The sequence below is a fragment of the Enhydra lutris genome, unplaced genomic scaffold (assembly GCF_002288905.1).
Source record: "Enhydra lutris kenyoni isolate GAN:26980312 unplaced genomic scaffold, ASM228890v2 scaffoldscaffold1, whole genome shotgun sequence".
In the NCBI taxonomy this organism is placed as follows: domain Eukaryota; kingdom Metazoa; phylum Chordata; class Mammalia; order Carnivora; family Mustelidae; genus Enhydra; species Enhydra lutris.
Window position 1 is genome coordinate 25678011 of NW_019154085.1, and position 16077 is coordinate 25694087.

The 16077-nt window shown below is 38.2% G+C and overlaps 1 protein-coding gene across 2 annotated transcripts in view; it reads right to left on the minus strand.

The window, feature by feature from the left end:
- The window catches only part of LOC111141847 (ATP binding cassette subfamily A member 12), a 170696-nt gene that overhangs the window by 39279 nt on the left and 115340 nt on the right, over positions 1 to 16077 (minus strand). The window contains exons 23-31 of one of the 2 annotated variants that reach the window (XM_022494689.1): positions 15892 to 16006; positions 9184 to 9513; positions 8068 to 8137; positions 7845 to 7979; positions 6282 to 6437; positions 5178 to 5364; positions 2861 to 3079; positions 1342 to 1538; positions 397 to 557 (exon numbers count right to left, since the gene is read on the minus strand). In XM_022494689.1, coding sequence (XP_022350397.1) covers positions 397 to 557; positions 1342 to 1538; positions 2861 to 3079; positions 5178 to 5364; positions 6282 to 6437; positions 7845 to 7979; positions 8068 to 8137; positions 9184 to 9513; positions 15892 to 16006 — 1570 coding nt within the window. The remainder of the gene's footprint in view (positions 1 to 396; positions 558 to 1341; positions 1539 to 2860; positions 3080 to 5177; positions 5365 to 6281; positions 6438 to 7844; positions 7980 to 8067; positions 8138 to 9183; positions 9514 to 15891; positions 16007 to 16077) is intronic. The other variant, XM_022494698.1, reaches the window with a different exon arrangement.

A 16077-nucleotide genomic window follows, 5' to 3' on the forward strand; every position in this document is an offset into this window, starting at 1 on the left:
GATCATGACCTGAGCTGAAGGCAGAGGCTTTAACCCACTGAGCCACCCAGGTGCCCCCCCAAAATCTATATCTTAAGGTAAAAACCTAGTGCTCTAATTCTTGTTGTGAGATCCCAGACCAGGAGCATCAGCATCACCTGGGCCCTTATTAGAAATATACTCCATTCTGGACCTACTCTAAGATCTACTGAATTAGAGACTTCTGGGGTGAGGCCAGAAATCTGGGTTTAACCAGGACCTCCAGGTGTTCTGATGCTCCCTCCAATTTGAGAGACATGAAACTAACATATTAATAATGAATTTTAGCAATTAATAAAGTTGGAGAGATTCTGCCTCCATTTCAAACAAAAAGTAACTCATGACCCTAGAATGAGGTCTATTTTCTCTCTTACAAACCTTTTTCTTGGTGAGCGTGAGGTGATACCCATCACCAAATGCTTCCTTGAGGTAAAACGGTGACCCGCAGCAGCGCAGCCCGCCCTGCTCCAGGAAGGCGATGCGGTCACTCAGCACTTCAGCTTCGTCCAAGTGGTGCGTCGACAGAATGATTGTTCTGGCTTGAAAATACAGAGGAGAACAACCGAGAATGAAAAATGAAGACGCAGTTCCTGAGATCTACAGAGTTAGCACAAGTAAGTCCTGTGATTTATGAGAAGAGGCACGTTTTATGAGCTAACTGAAAAACTGACCAGAAGGAACTTTCAAAATAAACGAAGAGAAATTCAGAAGACATGTTACTGAACATCTAGGGCTGTTTTCTTACACGTCGGCAGCGAATACGCCTTTATGGTGCCGTATGGCTAAATGTCCATCATTTAGGCTGTGTGTGTGTGAGCAACTCCTTCCTTCGTCTGCTCCCGTCTTCATTATCATTTTTCCTCTGTGTCTGTTTCTGTCTCTCTCCCCCACTTTCTGCACTATGAAGAAGCAACAATTTTAAAGACTTTCTGAATATTCCTCTCTGATTAATCCACTCTACTCTGATTGCTTCTTTGCTTCACATCCTGTTAGCACTTGTTTAGTCTGTTTTCAGTTTATTTTCGTTTGTGTATGTTTGGTATCTCTAATTAGATTCTAAGCTCCTGGAGGCAGAATTCGGGTCTTCGATCAGACGTGCGAGCTCTCAGAAAGGCCAGTGAAGTGCTCAACTCACTAGGCTCAACTACATGGATATTCAGTAACGGACCCAGTAATTTAGTGGTGGGAAGAGAAGATTTGGGAAGGGGAAGACCTCATCTGAGACTCTTTAATGGAGCTTCTAAACAGAAAAGGTATAAACTTGGCTACATGCACCCCAACTGTTCACTGTTGGGTGCAGACATTGTAAGAAAGTACTCATACCAGTTTTGTTCTTAGATATCACATCCCATATGCTTCGGCGAGAACATGGGTCAACTCCAGTGGATGGTTCATCCAAAATGACTACCCGTGATCCCCCGATAAGAGCTATAGATATGGATAACTTCCTCTTCATTCCTCCTGACAATGTTCCAACTCTCTTATGACGATGGCTATATAGTCCAGTATCTTTGAGCGTCCTTCAAAAATAATGTATGGTGGTTATTTTGGACAGATAAAATATCTGAATATTGAAAAAAATAAATAAGCACTTTAAGTAATAGGTCTTTACTAAGCAACTATTACATGCTCAGCGAGGTACAATACACTATTGAGGATTTGTGACATAGTTTTCTTATTGTTTATAATCTAGTTGGAGGTGCAAAGTTAATACCCAGAAAACATAAAATATATGGCTCCTATTTTAATTTGTTTCTTTGAAAGATATTTATGGAGGGCCTGCCTGTTTTGTGCCAGACCATGTTTTAGCTGCTGGAGGAAAGCAGTGAAAAGATAATATTCCTACCCATAAGGAGATTAGGCTCTAGCATGTGTATGTATCAGGAGGGATGCAGATAAAATTCAGTCGAGAAACGTATTTCCAAGTAAGTTTATAATTTGCCAGGTGGTGACAAGTGCAATAAAAATACACAAAGCAGGGTACATAAGATAAGGAGCGCCTGGGGTGTGCTATTTTAAGCATCTATTTTATATATGGTTATCCCCTCAGAGAAGGTGACATTTGATCAAAGACCAGGAAAGTAAAGGAGTGAGTCAAATGGCTGTCTGGGGAAGGCTGCTCTAAGTAGAGGAAACGATAAGTGAGAAGCCCTGTGGCCAGATCATAAGCCAGCCTGTGACTTGGTCAGTGTGCCCAGAGCACAGTGAACCGGGTTAGAATAGAAGGAAATGACAAGGGAAGTGAGACGGAGCAGGCATGTAGGACCTCTTGGCCTTGACAAGGACATTACGGAGTTCGACACTGAGTGTGGTGGGAAGTCATAAAGGGCTTTGAACCCTGGAGTTATATGGTCTGATCTGCCATTTAAAAAGGTCACCCTGGCTGCTCTTTGAAGGATAAACTGTATAAGGGAGAGGAGAAGCCGGCCGTCCAGTTAGGAGGCTTGGCCCAGTAGAGTAGCCAGTAGAAACAGAGGATTTAGGGCAATATGGTAGCCTGAGATGGAGAGAGTTCTAAAGTTTGAGTATAACCGGCTGGTGAAGAGACTGACGTAAAATGTATACGATACCGGAAGAGCAGAAAAACTGAAAACCAATTGTTTTGTGACCAAATGTTCCTATTGGCATTATCACCACAGGTCGACCTCTTTTTTTTTTTTTTTTTCCCACATAAATATCTGGATTTTTTATTTTCTTAAAAATCAGTAAAACTGAGAAATCCTGTTCCTGAGTCTAAACATTACAACATTCTGTATTCCTGCATGGCAACGGTTAGATTGGCAGGTCGACCTCTTTTTGCTAGGTGCTACCAACTCACATCCTGGTTGCTGCTGTAACTGACCTTTTTACTTCCTCATGCAGCTGCTTGTTAGTCCAGTGAGGAACTTTGATGGAGCCATATAAGAGCAGGTGCTCCTTGGTAGTGAGGTAACTGAACAAGACGTCGTGCTGCATGCAGACCCCCATGTTCTTCCGCACAGTGTGGAGGTCTGTTTTGAGATCTTTCCCATAAACAAAGATGGTACCCGCTGAGGCCCCAAACAGCCCAGTCAACATGGAGCTGAAAATGAAGAACTGATAATTAGGTGTCAACCAAGCATTTAAGCTAGATCTTAGGGCTAAATGTATCTCAGTCATTAGCAAACAATATTACAGTGTATTTCCTCAGGTAAGATCAAGCTATAAAATAAAATGATATTAAATGGGAACAAACATTAAATTACTTTTAAGCTTTTAATTATTTAGAACCTTACAGAAACACTACCCAGTCACTACCCAGTGACAATGATGCGGATGGGGCCTTGGTAGCAATGATGATCACTGTCGGGCACTTTAATCGCAAGTACACTCTTGAGTAGACTTGAGCAAACTCACGCACTTCCCTGGCATCAGATGGCATCTCTAGGTCACGGAGTCTCAAATTTTTAACTCTAGCCGAGACCTCATCACTAAGTTCCAAGTTTGCACTGAACATCCAACAGACAGTAACATCTCTCCATGAGATGCCTTACAGGATCCTCAAACTCAACGTGTTTAAACTTAATTCAGGATCTTTCCTCTCAAACCCGGGTCTCCACTGATGTTTCTCTTTTACTATATGACAAATCTATACATTGGTTGCACAAGCCTGGGATCCAGAAGCTGTGTTTGTATCCTCCTCCTATCTCTGTTTTCCACCTCAGCCCGTACGTCCCATTTTCCCAGCCACACCACAGCGCAAGCCACACCACCATTTTCTCGTGACCACATGTCTCTTAACTCGCTTTCCCATGTGAACCACGTCACCTTCAGTCCCTTTCGCTACACTTGATTATTCTCTACCTTATCAGACAATTGCTCATCACTTTTCAGATGGTTAGTAAACCAGGCAACTATTTAATATCCCTTTTTTCCAGTAAAATGTAAGCTCCACGAGTCTGGCCAAGGACCCATTTTCTCACCACTCTCTCTCTTAGTACCTAACGAGTACCTTGTACCATGTGCCTAACAGACCTTAAATGACTACCGTGGACTAAATAGGCATGGATACTATATGCAATTCTTCCCATAAAAGCACACTGAACTACAAACAATATACTTCATTCTTTATATTCAGAAGAACAAAATTGAGACTTTTTCAGCTAAAATTACATCCTCTTCAAAAGCCTTTTCCATCGCTTTTCTTCACTGGTTTCTTATTGCCTATTAGAAATCCTGCTTCTAAGCATTGTATGCTCCCTAGAAAGCCAACTTTGAATTTAAACAGTCCATATAAATAAGAGCAGCTTCCCATTCACTCATTTCATGACCTTCCCTTGTCCCCTCTTATTTACAAAAGAAAAATTAATTTAAATATATTTTGGCAGTCACTGAACTTACTTAGGATGCTACTAAATAGGATATCCAGCAACTGACACTTTCTCAAGGAAGGGCCAGGGCAGCCCCAGCATCTTAGCGCTGACTTCCAGTGAAGCCATGTGGAGCACTGGTGGTGAGTCACAAAACAATTCAAAAGTATGTCACTTTAAAAACATTTGAATCTCTTCTCCTTTTGGACAGAGGAAAATGCTAGTTAAATGAAGAGTCAGAAAGAATCCCATATACTGCTCCTAGCCTTTCTGATCTATATCTGAAAGCTGGTGATTCTTTTCTTTCTTCATGAATCAAGGCAAGAAGCAGCTGGGGCTGAGTGTGTTTATAGCAGAGTGTGTAAACTCAAAATTATACATGGGCCAGAATAGAAATGCAAATAAATGGAACAGACTGGGCATATGAGACAGTGCAGATTTGTGGGGAACAGGAATAAATCAGAAAGCAGATGTCTCCTTTAAGAGAACAGTCACCATAAGCCCCAAGCAATTGTTCCTACCTAGGACCGTGGACCCAATGTTGCCAGAACTTATTATCCAAGAATGTCAAGAACATTTCTTTTTATTGGGACATTTGTCCATTTTAAAATATTGGCACTGAGTTAAGCATTTTAAGTAATACTGGGTGGGTCTGATCTAGCCTTTGAGCTCACAGGTTGGGACCTATGATTTAGACTCCATTCTACAGTAAACGATCTGAGCTACCTTAATCCATCTGAGAGATTTAGTAACATTTTTTTTTTATGAAAGAGGTGAGGAAATATTAAGTAATATGCTTCCACAACAATAAGTGTTCAAAAAGTAACATACATTGTAGTAGTTTTCCCGGCTCCATTGGGCCCCAGCAATGAAGTAATGTGTCCTTCATAAAAGTTCAGATTGAGGTTATCAACAGCAATTTTCGAGCCATACATCTTTGTGACCCCATGCAGGGCAACCCCAACTGTGAGATCTTTAGGTTCAGGCTCAATGTTGGAGGGAAAAATGCACTCAGGACCTGGAGGGAAATCAAGAGACGAGTTATAAGCTCACAAAGGAGGAAAATGTAGCTAGAGCTAGACTTTTCCTTAATTAAAAACTGAAGACTAAAACAATACAGTCCTCTAAGTAAAAATAATTCTGGAAACAAATGATCTGTTATCTTTAGCTTCCTTCTCATCTGGTTAAAGAATGAATGAGAGTGAGGAACTGCGTTCTTTAAGGGTGATTTCACCCTCTGTCAGAACAGGTGGTCCTAGAATATAGCGTCATAATAATGAATTCTCCTTTATTCAACAGATCTCAAATATTAAAAAGACAGTCTAAGTCTTATTTCTCTGATCAGAAAAGATAACACCAACTTATGGAAGAAGTGTCTACAAGGTGTGATTTTATAGTGACAAGGCCAGCTCAGATCTGTGGTTTATAGATTCCCCATCATTGATTACTATCTACATGTGCTTCAGGCATCATAAATAGACCACAGATATGGGTCACAATTACTTTGCAAAGATGGCACTACTTACCCTACGTCAGTAAGTCATGAGCTTTCAACTCTTTGTGTCCAGTGTTGGTGATGGGTTATGATAAATTATTTGTACTTGTAACTTGGTTACTCTTTTTGACTAGTGACAGATGGCTGGAGTTAGGGGTGTAGACTGTGGCCAAGGATCAAAATTTTTCTCTGTGTGTGTCTAACTGGACCACAAAGGGATCTACAATCTTGGCCCAATTAGCTCCATATTTTAACCAACTGAGCTAATGAGCCCAGAAAAAGCCACAATTTAATCTCTGTAAGAGTCTAAACACATGTGTGTAGACATATTCATCCATGACTAAAAGGATAATTTTGTCATTTAGAAAAACCTAATTAAAATCACTACTCATGTAAATTTTATATCACTTCTGTCATAATAATGCTTGTTGTCGACCTACTTGTCTTACTAGCAGATGGGTTGGTGTTCTGCATCATGATATTAGTAAACATAAGGCCATTGCTTTTCTCATGCTTCACTTCAGAACATCCAAATCGCTCCTTCCAATAGGAAGGAAGGACTGGAAAATACCATGGAGCTGCCATACCATATGTACCTGTAATGAAAATGTATTAGGAAGAGTAAGTATTAGTTGACTGTTAACGTGAAACATCAGAAACTAAACAACAGAACATTATATATGGTTCAGAAAGTATTTTCATTTTTTTCACCTGTATCAACCTAAAACGTAGTCTGTTTCCAAAGTAAAGCAAAACGATAAGCTCTCTTTTATTCTTTTTTAAAAACAGCTTCATTAAGGTATAATTACATGGCATAAAATTTACTCATCACAGTAAGTGTAGGCACAGATGATTTTTAGTAAATATAAAGTTGTGCAACCATTACTACCATCCATGCATTAGAACCACCATTTATACATTATAGCTTCGAAAAGTTTTCTCATGAGCATTTATAGACAACCCCTGCTTCTACCCCAAGTTTCAGACAATCACTGATTTGCTTTCTATTTTTACATATTTGTCTTTTATAAAAATTTTATATAAATGGAACAATACTCTTTTATTCATTTAGAACATCAGGAAAATGTACAAATATCAATATGGCTGAATGGAAAAGCTCCCAAGCATGTTAAAAGTGATGACTACTTGAGACCTAGGATGGGGGACCCAACTACTGTTTTCCATTAGAATTTAGTAAATTCTCCTTAGAATTAAGAGACCTGGGTTTTGCTTTATCACATCTCAAAAGCCCATTTGAAAAGACTGGATTCCATGCTTCTTAATCCACTCCATCCTTTAAAGAAACATCAGATTATTAACAAGACCCAAACTATAGAGAAAGCCCAATTGTCCATCAACTGATGAATGGATAAAGAAGATGTGGTACACATACATGATGGAATATTACTCAGCCATCAAAAAGAATGAAATCTTGCCATTTGCAATGGTGTGGACAGAGCTTTAGTACATTGTACTAAGTGAAATAAGTTAGAAAAAGCCAAAGACCATATGATATAACTCACATGTGGAATTTAAGAAACAAAACAGATGAACATATGGGAAGGGAGTGAAAAAAAAAAGGAGAGAGGGAAGCAAACTCTAAGAGACTCTTAGCAATAGAGAACAAACAGGGTTGATGGAGGGAGGTAGGCGGGAGATGAACTAGATGGGTGATGGGTATTAAGGAGGGCACTTGTTGGGATGAACACTGGGTGTTGTATGTAAGTGATGAATCACTGAATTTTATACCTAAAACCAATATTGCACTGTATTTTAACTAAAATTTAAATAATAAGATAAAATAAATAAAGGAAACTTAGAGAAAGAATTCACCAGTGCATTATCTCATCCTGGAAAATTATGGTTAGTTCTGGGATTTAAGCTGTTGTTGTTGTTTTCTTCTGAGACTATATATGGCAAATCAAATAATAGAAAATATATATTAATTGATCTATAATTATGAAAACTATAGAAAAATATATCTGTAGGAAGTATGATCATACCTGGGAACACATTCCTGACGTACCAAGCGATAAGGAAATAAATGAAAGAGTCAGCTAGGATTAGACAGCACAGCCAGCCAAATGAGGTGGTGTCATCCTGAACTGGGGAACTATACATATTTTCCCACTGAAGACCTAAAAAGTGAACACATGTATTTATTCTCCTGTGACACATACTGCAATCGTGAATGCTAAAACCCAGTTTTAAAGGAAGCGAGCCTACCAATGCCTTGCTCCTCATATCTTGCAATGTACTGACTTGCATAACTGAACGCTGTTGGGGACAGCAGACTCTGTGAAGAAAATAAACAGCAATAACAGTTCTTATAGATTTTGTACAGGAGGGATCCAAACATACTTAAAACTTTGGACTTTATATAGGTAAAATAAACACTAACTCTCTAAGCATATTTAAAAATACAGAGGTCCCTTACCAAGCCTACTACCACCCTGAAGGAAGAGAAGAGGAATAGCAGAACACAAAAGCAGGGAAATCACAACTTGAAAAATATTTGTCAAAAATCTAAACTATGTATCTACACTTGGTATGTTGCTTCGCAATTTATAAACCAGGTAATTACAGGGTAGTGCAATGTTAAGACTAAAATCAAATAAATAGGAGCCAGAAGATGTTTTTACTTCATAAATTGATTACAGGTAATAGAACTATGAATGAAAATATACTAAACTATGAATTGACTGAATACATATAATGCAACACATTAGAAATTTAATGTTTTAACCCAAAGCAGTCAATGTTAAATGAAAGTTATTTAACATATAACCATAAACATTAAAGTTTCAATATGACTCTCAATGAGATTTATTTTCCTGCTTTCCAATTTTCAAAGTATTTTTAATGATTTCATTAAATTGCTTAAATTAATTCAATAGTTTTGAATTGAAACAGGCAGAAAAATATAATCAATCAAAATTGATTATATACTGTCACTGCATTTGTCTCTATGCCTATAAGTAATATTGTATGTTATGAAAACCATGAAAATTACTCATATAGGAGAATAACTCCAGTAATAAAGGTTTTAAGATATTTAAGGACCTGGATGAGAGAAGTCAGAATTTTTAATGATCGTTAAAAATGTACTCTTTTTTCAGAAATTATTTTGTAACAGACGTGCTGCTAAGAAAAGTCTCTTTTTCATTGTTTTATGCTTGTACGGTATACAATAATATAATGTACAGTATACATTAGGACAGCTAAGATTATTTTGCAATCACAGAACTTTACAGTTAGATAAATGAACTTTAAGAGTCTAAAAACGTAAGAAAAATCAATTCTTATCCCACCCCGGCCACTCAGTTGTTACAACTGACTCACCATGAATACTTTTATTACATAGCTCAACTCATTCTCCACTGTAATCAGAACAATAAATGGAAAAAAGGCAATGATGTAGATGAGGCTTCCAATAAGGGCTGCAATGTTGGTATTATTGAAGAAGACACTGATAAGATAGCTCATGGCAATAACTGAGAAGCTATAGTCCGAAAAATACAGGAACAAAATGAACCCATTTGTTTTAGGAAGAATATCACCAAATTTGAGTATAATGATGAGGATGGCGATGGTCACCAGTAGAAATCCAATGCTCTCTACAAGCCACGCAAAAAAGTGGCTGCAAGAGTTCACACCCATCATCTTCATGTACTGCAAAACGGAAAAAGCGTTAGCCAGCTTTTGAGCTGATATTCTCTCAAATAGCAATTATTTCTGCACCATGACAAAATGCCCATGAGATTCTACATATATATGGAACTAGGCATCTTAAGGATTTTCTTAAGGATTTGTCCATGCTTGCTATGTAAAATTAATATGACGATGTATATCAGCCCATTTTATTTATTTTTTTTAAAGATTTTATTCATTTATTTGACAGACAGACAGAGAGGCAGAGAGAGAAGGAGAAGCAGGCTCGCCGCTGAGCAGAGAGCCCAATGTGGGGCTCGATCCCAGGACCCTGAGATCATGAACTGAGCCGAAGGCAGAGGCTTAACCCACTGAGCCAACCAGGCACCCCCTATCAGCCCATTTTAAATGATATGCTTTCAGAATGCCCCAGTATAATGGATGATTTGGATGGTGAGGTTCTTTTTTTCTCCAGTTTCATTTTATGACTAGTATCTAACTGATGTGTCCAGATTAAATTAGTTTAGAATAGATTATCAAAATTTATGGTGTCTCCTGCAGAGCTTTACAACATGAGTTTGACATTTGTACAGTCATGAATATTTCAAGCTCATAGAAAAACTTGGTTTATTTCAAATTTGGTGTAGGAACGAGATAATAAAACTCCATTTTTTTTTTTAACAAAACATTGATGGACAACACCATCAGTACTCTTGTTCTTGAGAGAAACAGAATAAACCTGACTCCTAAGAATTTAAACATGGAAATTTTGAAGGGAGACTTTCTGCCTTTTGGCAAAGTTTACCCATCCTTAAGATCACTGGGAATTTAGGGCAGTTTGTCATTTTTTTTTCTGAAAAGACATCCATGCACCCAAAATGAACTCATGTATCTGAGATCATCTATACCTCTCTCCCAGTTTATATTCTTTAATAACTCAGTGATATCCCCAGGGGTCAAGGCATTCCACCAAGGTAGAAAAACAGACCAGCATGATGTGTTTGAGCATTAACTCAAAGGGACTCTGAAAGATCTAAATTCCCCCTGGATCTTCATTGTCTTGCATTTGGTGACATGTTGCACTTCAGGGGAACCTGGATATCCTGGTTTCTAGTTTTACAATACATGATTAGTACTAAGCTTACGAATCAGTCTATTTTAAAAAGAAGAAAAGAAATGCTCCACTAACAGCTTTATAATCCAATATCTTGGGTAAAATCAAGGCTTTTCAATGTCTTCCTTCTTTAAAACTAACTTGTCTAGGAAAAAAAAAAAAAAAGGAATGTGCCGAATCTTTTGCTCTACACATAAAATAGTGAATTTTACTTTCTGCCTTTGCAACTTATCACATTTTGATAACTTTGCTGCTCCTCTTGTTACCATGGAAACAGCTACCTGACTGCCAACAGTCTAAGCTGTGGGCCTTAAGCTAATCACCACTAAGAAAAAGCCTGTGACTTTTCCTCTTAACTTTGCCCTCTTCCTCACCCTCCTCCCTCCTTACTGCTTCCCTCCTCCCAGGCCCTCCGCCCTTTGCAGTGAAGAGTCAACTTATGTTTCCATAGGAATGGAAGTGTGGGTCAAAGTAAAAAAAAAAAGAAAGAAAGAAAGAAAGAAAGAAAGAAAGAAAGAAAGAAAGACCAGCATGGAGCGAAGATACACTATGGAAGTTTTCCTCCAGTTGCTACGCATCTATCATTGAAAACAAAATTACATTTTGGAATGAGAAAATTATCTCACAGGTCTTATTTTCGAAATTTTCTCTTTGCTCCTCAGCCCATTTGAGAAAATTACTGTGTCATGTTTGATGACTGCATTTCAGAGACACTTGCCTGTTCAAATATGATCATGATACGTTAACTCTTTTTATTTGCCTTTCCTGTTTGAGATTTAACTGAGTTTATAATTAACTAGGAAGTTAGGAGACCTCCATGACTACTCCAAAGCTAATATTCACCATCTAATTTCATGTGCCTTATGCAAAAAATATCTTCTCTCCAACAGCAGCGTGTGTCAACAGGAGATAATGTCAATATATTTCACAAGGTGGGTATGAAATATCTAGGACACTATCAAGGACATGAAATAAAGCTGACTTGGTGTGTACAAACATGTTCTCCTTTCCAGCAATTGATAGCTGTTATATAAAACACTTACATATCTAGAAAACTCTCCATTCATAGTCTTATTAAAAGATAATCTGGCAAACCTGAAGACCAGACTAAAGGTGTTTATTCTGAAGTTTTAATTCTGAAGTTTTCAAGACTCAAGATCAGATTCCTACTCCCAAGAGTTGGTAAAAGTTGGAGAATGATCATTGCTTCTTACTGAAATGGACTGAGGTGCTCCCAAAAGTGTTCACTATTTAACATTCTAACATGAAACCTGAGTGTGAAACTTCAGGATTTTATGCCATGAGGAGAACAGCTGTTATTCATAAAAAGAAAGAGCAATGAGAGCATGTACGTCAGCCATAAATTATCCAGATTCACTGCCAACTTCGTTATAATAAATAAGACCAAACTTGCTGATGGAAGATGGCCCACAGAGAACGTCTGGCTATGGTTTCTGGATGTCGTTAGATGCTCCTCAGAGTGACATACGTCAAGTGCCAGGTCTGCAATCAAAGAATCACTTGTCTCCAACCTCCCAAACCTGCCTGCAGCAATTCATCAATATCTGATAACCTGTTGCTCAAGGAAAACCCCTCTACACAGTGGCCAGAGTTTGCTCCAGTTTATGGCAGAAAATAATGAGAAGAGATTCTGAGAGATTTGGGATAAATGTGCTGTCACATTCAAGAGAAGCTTATGCACAGGGATTGACATTAATGCTTTCAGGAAAAGAAATCAGATATTCATATATGTCAAGCACTAATTTATAAGGAATAATACCATTTTCTACCTTAGTTAAAAAAATTTTTTCCTAACACTAGATATTTATATTATTGTTTTATAGTAAGATATAAAGGATGGTGTGATCACTGCCTGAAGTCTTCCAAATTGCCACTGGCATGATGGATAGTGTCTATTAAGAAGGCGTGAGCACTGTCTAATGTGGAACACCCGAGGACTAAAATCCCTTACATAATTCTTGGTAACATCTCTCCAGACCACAGATATTTTAGACTATCTATCTGAACTGAGAAAGAACAACTCCAAATTTTGTCTCCAGCTGAATATAAGCACTAAAATCCCCATAAATGATTTATATTAGAAGCTAACTCATAAATCAAGAAAATAAAGTGAAAAGGTATTTTTTGCGTGTGTTGTAAATCAGTTTTTGTATAGTTTTGCTTAATTGTCAAAAGCAAGGAACACAGAACAAAACCCAACTGAAAGCCATTTCAAAATAGTTTTGTTTTTTTTTTAACTACAGGCTTAATTTCATCGACAAACTTATTGGGCATTAATATTTGTGCTAATTCCTTTAACAAGTTAAAGGAATTCACTGGAGTCATACTATAACAAGGTCAAGGATTAATGGCTTCATTGAAAGAGCACTAACTTGGTTTTCTTGCCCAGATTTAAGAACAGTTACAGAAGGGGGGCACCTGGGTGGCTCAGTGGGTTAAAGCCTCTGCCTTTGGCTCAGGTCATGATCCCAGGGTCCTGGGATCGAGCCCCGCATCGGGCTCTCTGCTCAGCGGGGAGCCTACTTCTCCCTCTCTCTCTGCATATCTGTCTCTTTGCCTACTTGTGATCTCTGTCTGTCAAATAAATAAATAAAAAATCTTAAAAAAAAAAAAAAGAACAGTTACAGAGAGAAAAAGGTTTCTTTTTTTTTATTTTTACCTTTTTATTTAATTGGAATGAGAAGGATGTAAGGAATTAAAAGCCTCAGAACTTAGTGAATATAAAAATGATGATATTAAAAAGTGATTTTGAGTATCTGGTAACCTAAGAGATTTTCTGTTATCATCTTCAAAAGTCTTTAAGGGTCTATGCTACCAAAATAAGATTGTGAGAGGGAAAGGAGCTATGCTGTAGAAAAGTATTGATTGAAAGTCAAGACATTTGAGTTCCAGAACCATATCTACCACTAACTAGCTCTGCAGTTTCCAGAAAGTCACCTCTCACTTACTGGGCTTAGCTCTTTCACTTCTAAAAAGGAGGAGGTAAGATGAGAACCATGGGCAGTATGGGAAGGCGGAGCAGGAGGCACTGAGAATATTCCACTCATTCCACCCCCGGTTCCATCATTCATCTCACAAATAGACTGCACTCCTTTGAATTTAGGATGCTGCTGATTTTAAGACAGGCCATTATTTGACATGGGAGCAAGAAAGAAAAATCACCACCAAATAAATGATGACGCCTTATCAAATGCATCCCAATTTCAGATGCTTTAAGAGGCAAGGAAAAAAAAAATCTTGACCTTAGAACTGATAAAATATGGGATGATTGAATGCCTTTCTTGTTGTGGCAGTGAGAGAGCCACCTTCTGGAAATGTATTGCTGAGTTAAGTCTAGATGGTAAGACTTAGAATATTTAACGGACTGAGCCCAAGTGAACTGGGAGACTCAAAGCCTGATTCTCTGATTCCAAGCTCAGTGATCTTCCACTGTACGACTTTGACCCCCAAATCAGGTAGTTAAATTCTGAAAGTAGGTTCATGCAAAATGAAGACACAAAGCTACCAAACAGAAACTGGTTCATCATTAAAAGTACATCTTTCGTGTCTTCAGTTAAGAAAGAACACTTCAGGGGCACCTGGGTGGCTCAGTGGGTTAAAGCCTCTGCCTTCCCCTCAGGTCATGATCTCAGGGTCCTGGGATCGAGCCCCGCATCGGGCTCTCTGCTCGGTGGGGAGCCTGCTTCCTCCTTCTCTCTCTGCCTGCCTCTCTGCCTACTTGTGATTTCTGTCTATCAAATAAATAAATAAATAATCTTAAAAAAAAAAAAAAAAAGAAAGAAAGAACACTTGACTATGCTTTGATTTTTTTTTTTGTAGCATCCACAGATGCACTCAAATAGCATCATCTTCAAACACAAAATACAGAGTGTGTATAATAGATACACAATAGAATACTTATATTTACTGTGTGTTTCTACCACAAATACTATTTTTAAGGTAGATATTTATTTTGAAGTAGAAAAGAGCTCCATTTCTACCACAGTTTTCGACTTTAAAGTTTCCCTTTAATCTCTGAAGGTTTACTTCTGAGTACCAGGAACCTGAAAGAGAACTGTAAGGCAGGTGCTTGTAACCAAAATTCTGGTTTAGGGCTTGGATTCAAGTTTCTAAATTGGAATGAAGAAAGCATTGCACACAGGCTTGAATACAACAGAGCTCAAGCCAGTCGATGAAGGGTTTCCCAAATTGTAACTGAAATGTAAAAATGTAGCTGTGAGGCTCAACCGGAATTCCAATGGAAAAGGGAGGAAGGAGAGGTTTGAACTCTAGGCCACCCTGCTGCTGAGCTCACAGAAACACGAAGCAGTGATTTGTACCTCCTGAGGAGAAAGAATCAATTGCCTGGAAGCATGGGCAAAGTCGGTCTGGAAAGCGCGAGTGGGCTAACAGGTTATTCTAACCTCATTTATGTCAGACTGTCAGCCAAGCCTTGCAATAATTACTGTGCCCCAGTTTTGAAGTGTTTCTGCTTTCTTTTTGCTCCATGAGTGAGTGTAAGAACGGACTCATTACAGGATGGGCAGGTAACATAGTTCTTATTCCAATCCCATCCCCGAATCACCCAATGCTGTCTCATGAATTCTAAAAAGAAGAAGATATTCGGGATTTGGAGATAATGGTGAGGAACATGCTGCAGCAGAGATCACGCGTTTCATCCCAGGTCCTGTCTTTCGTCATTACGTTATTAACCTAGTCAGGAGCATAACATGAAATTCTTAGTCGCTGTAAATCATGAGTCAGTGGAAGGTAGAGGAGAAGATAATCGAAGAAGACAAGGTATACTGGAAAGAGAATTTGCTTCTTGAGAGCTGAAATAAGCCATCTGTCTGTCTATGACTACGTCTGTGTCTACGTCCATACATCTATATCTATTTTAATTTACACTCATTTAGTTACCATGCCAACAGACTTCCTGCCTTACTAGTTATTACTGCTATTATTTAAACTTCCTGCGTTAGATCCTGAGTCCTATAGGAACTTCTTGGACAAAATTACTGTTAGGATCATAAATTGTACTCAGATTTTATTCAGAATTATTTATATTTCGCTATCCAGAGGCACTTACAAAATGACTTCTATGTAACTTTGTGAGAAAACAAAATATTGCCATACCAGCTGCCTTTATGATTCATAAAGTATTTTTCTTTTTAAATTCATGAGGAACGGGTCAGGCTTTCTGAGTTTGTATAGGCATGATGAAAATCATACTGATTATTACACAAACAGATCTTACTCATAATAAGAGGAGACTCTCGACGTACCTCATGAAGCCGGAGATCTTTCTCATAAACAAGCTTTTTTACAAATGCAGCTATAAATACAACCCAGGCAACCATGAGCACAATTGGAAGAGAATAAGAGACACTGGTTAGGAAGCTGTAAAAAAAACAAAAACATACAAACAAAAATTCAGCAACCCAAACGAGTATCATCTATACAGACTGTAA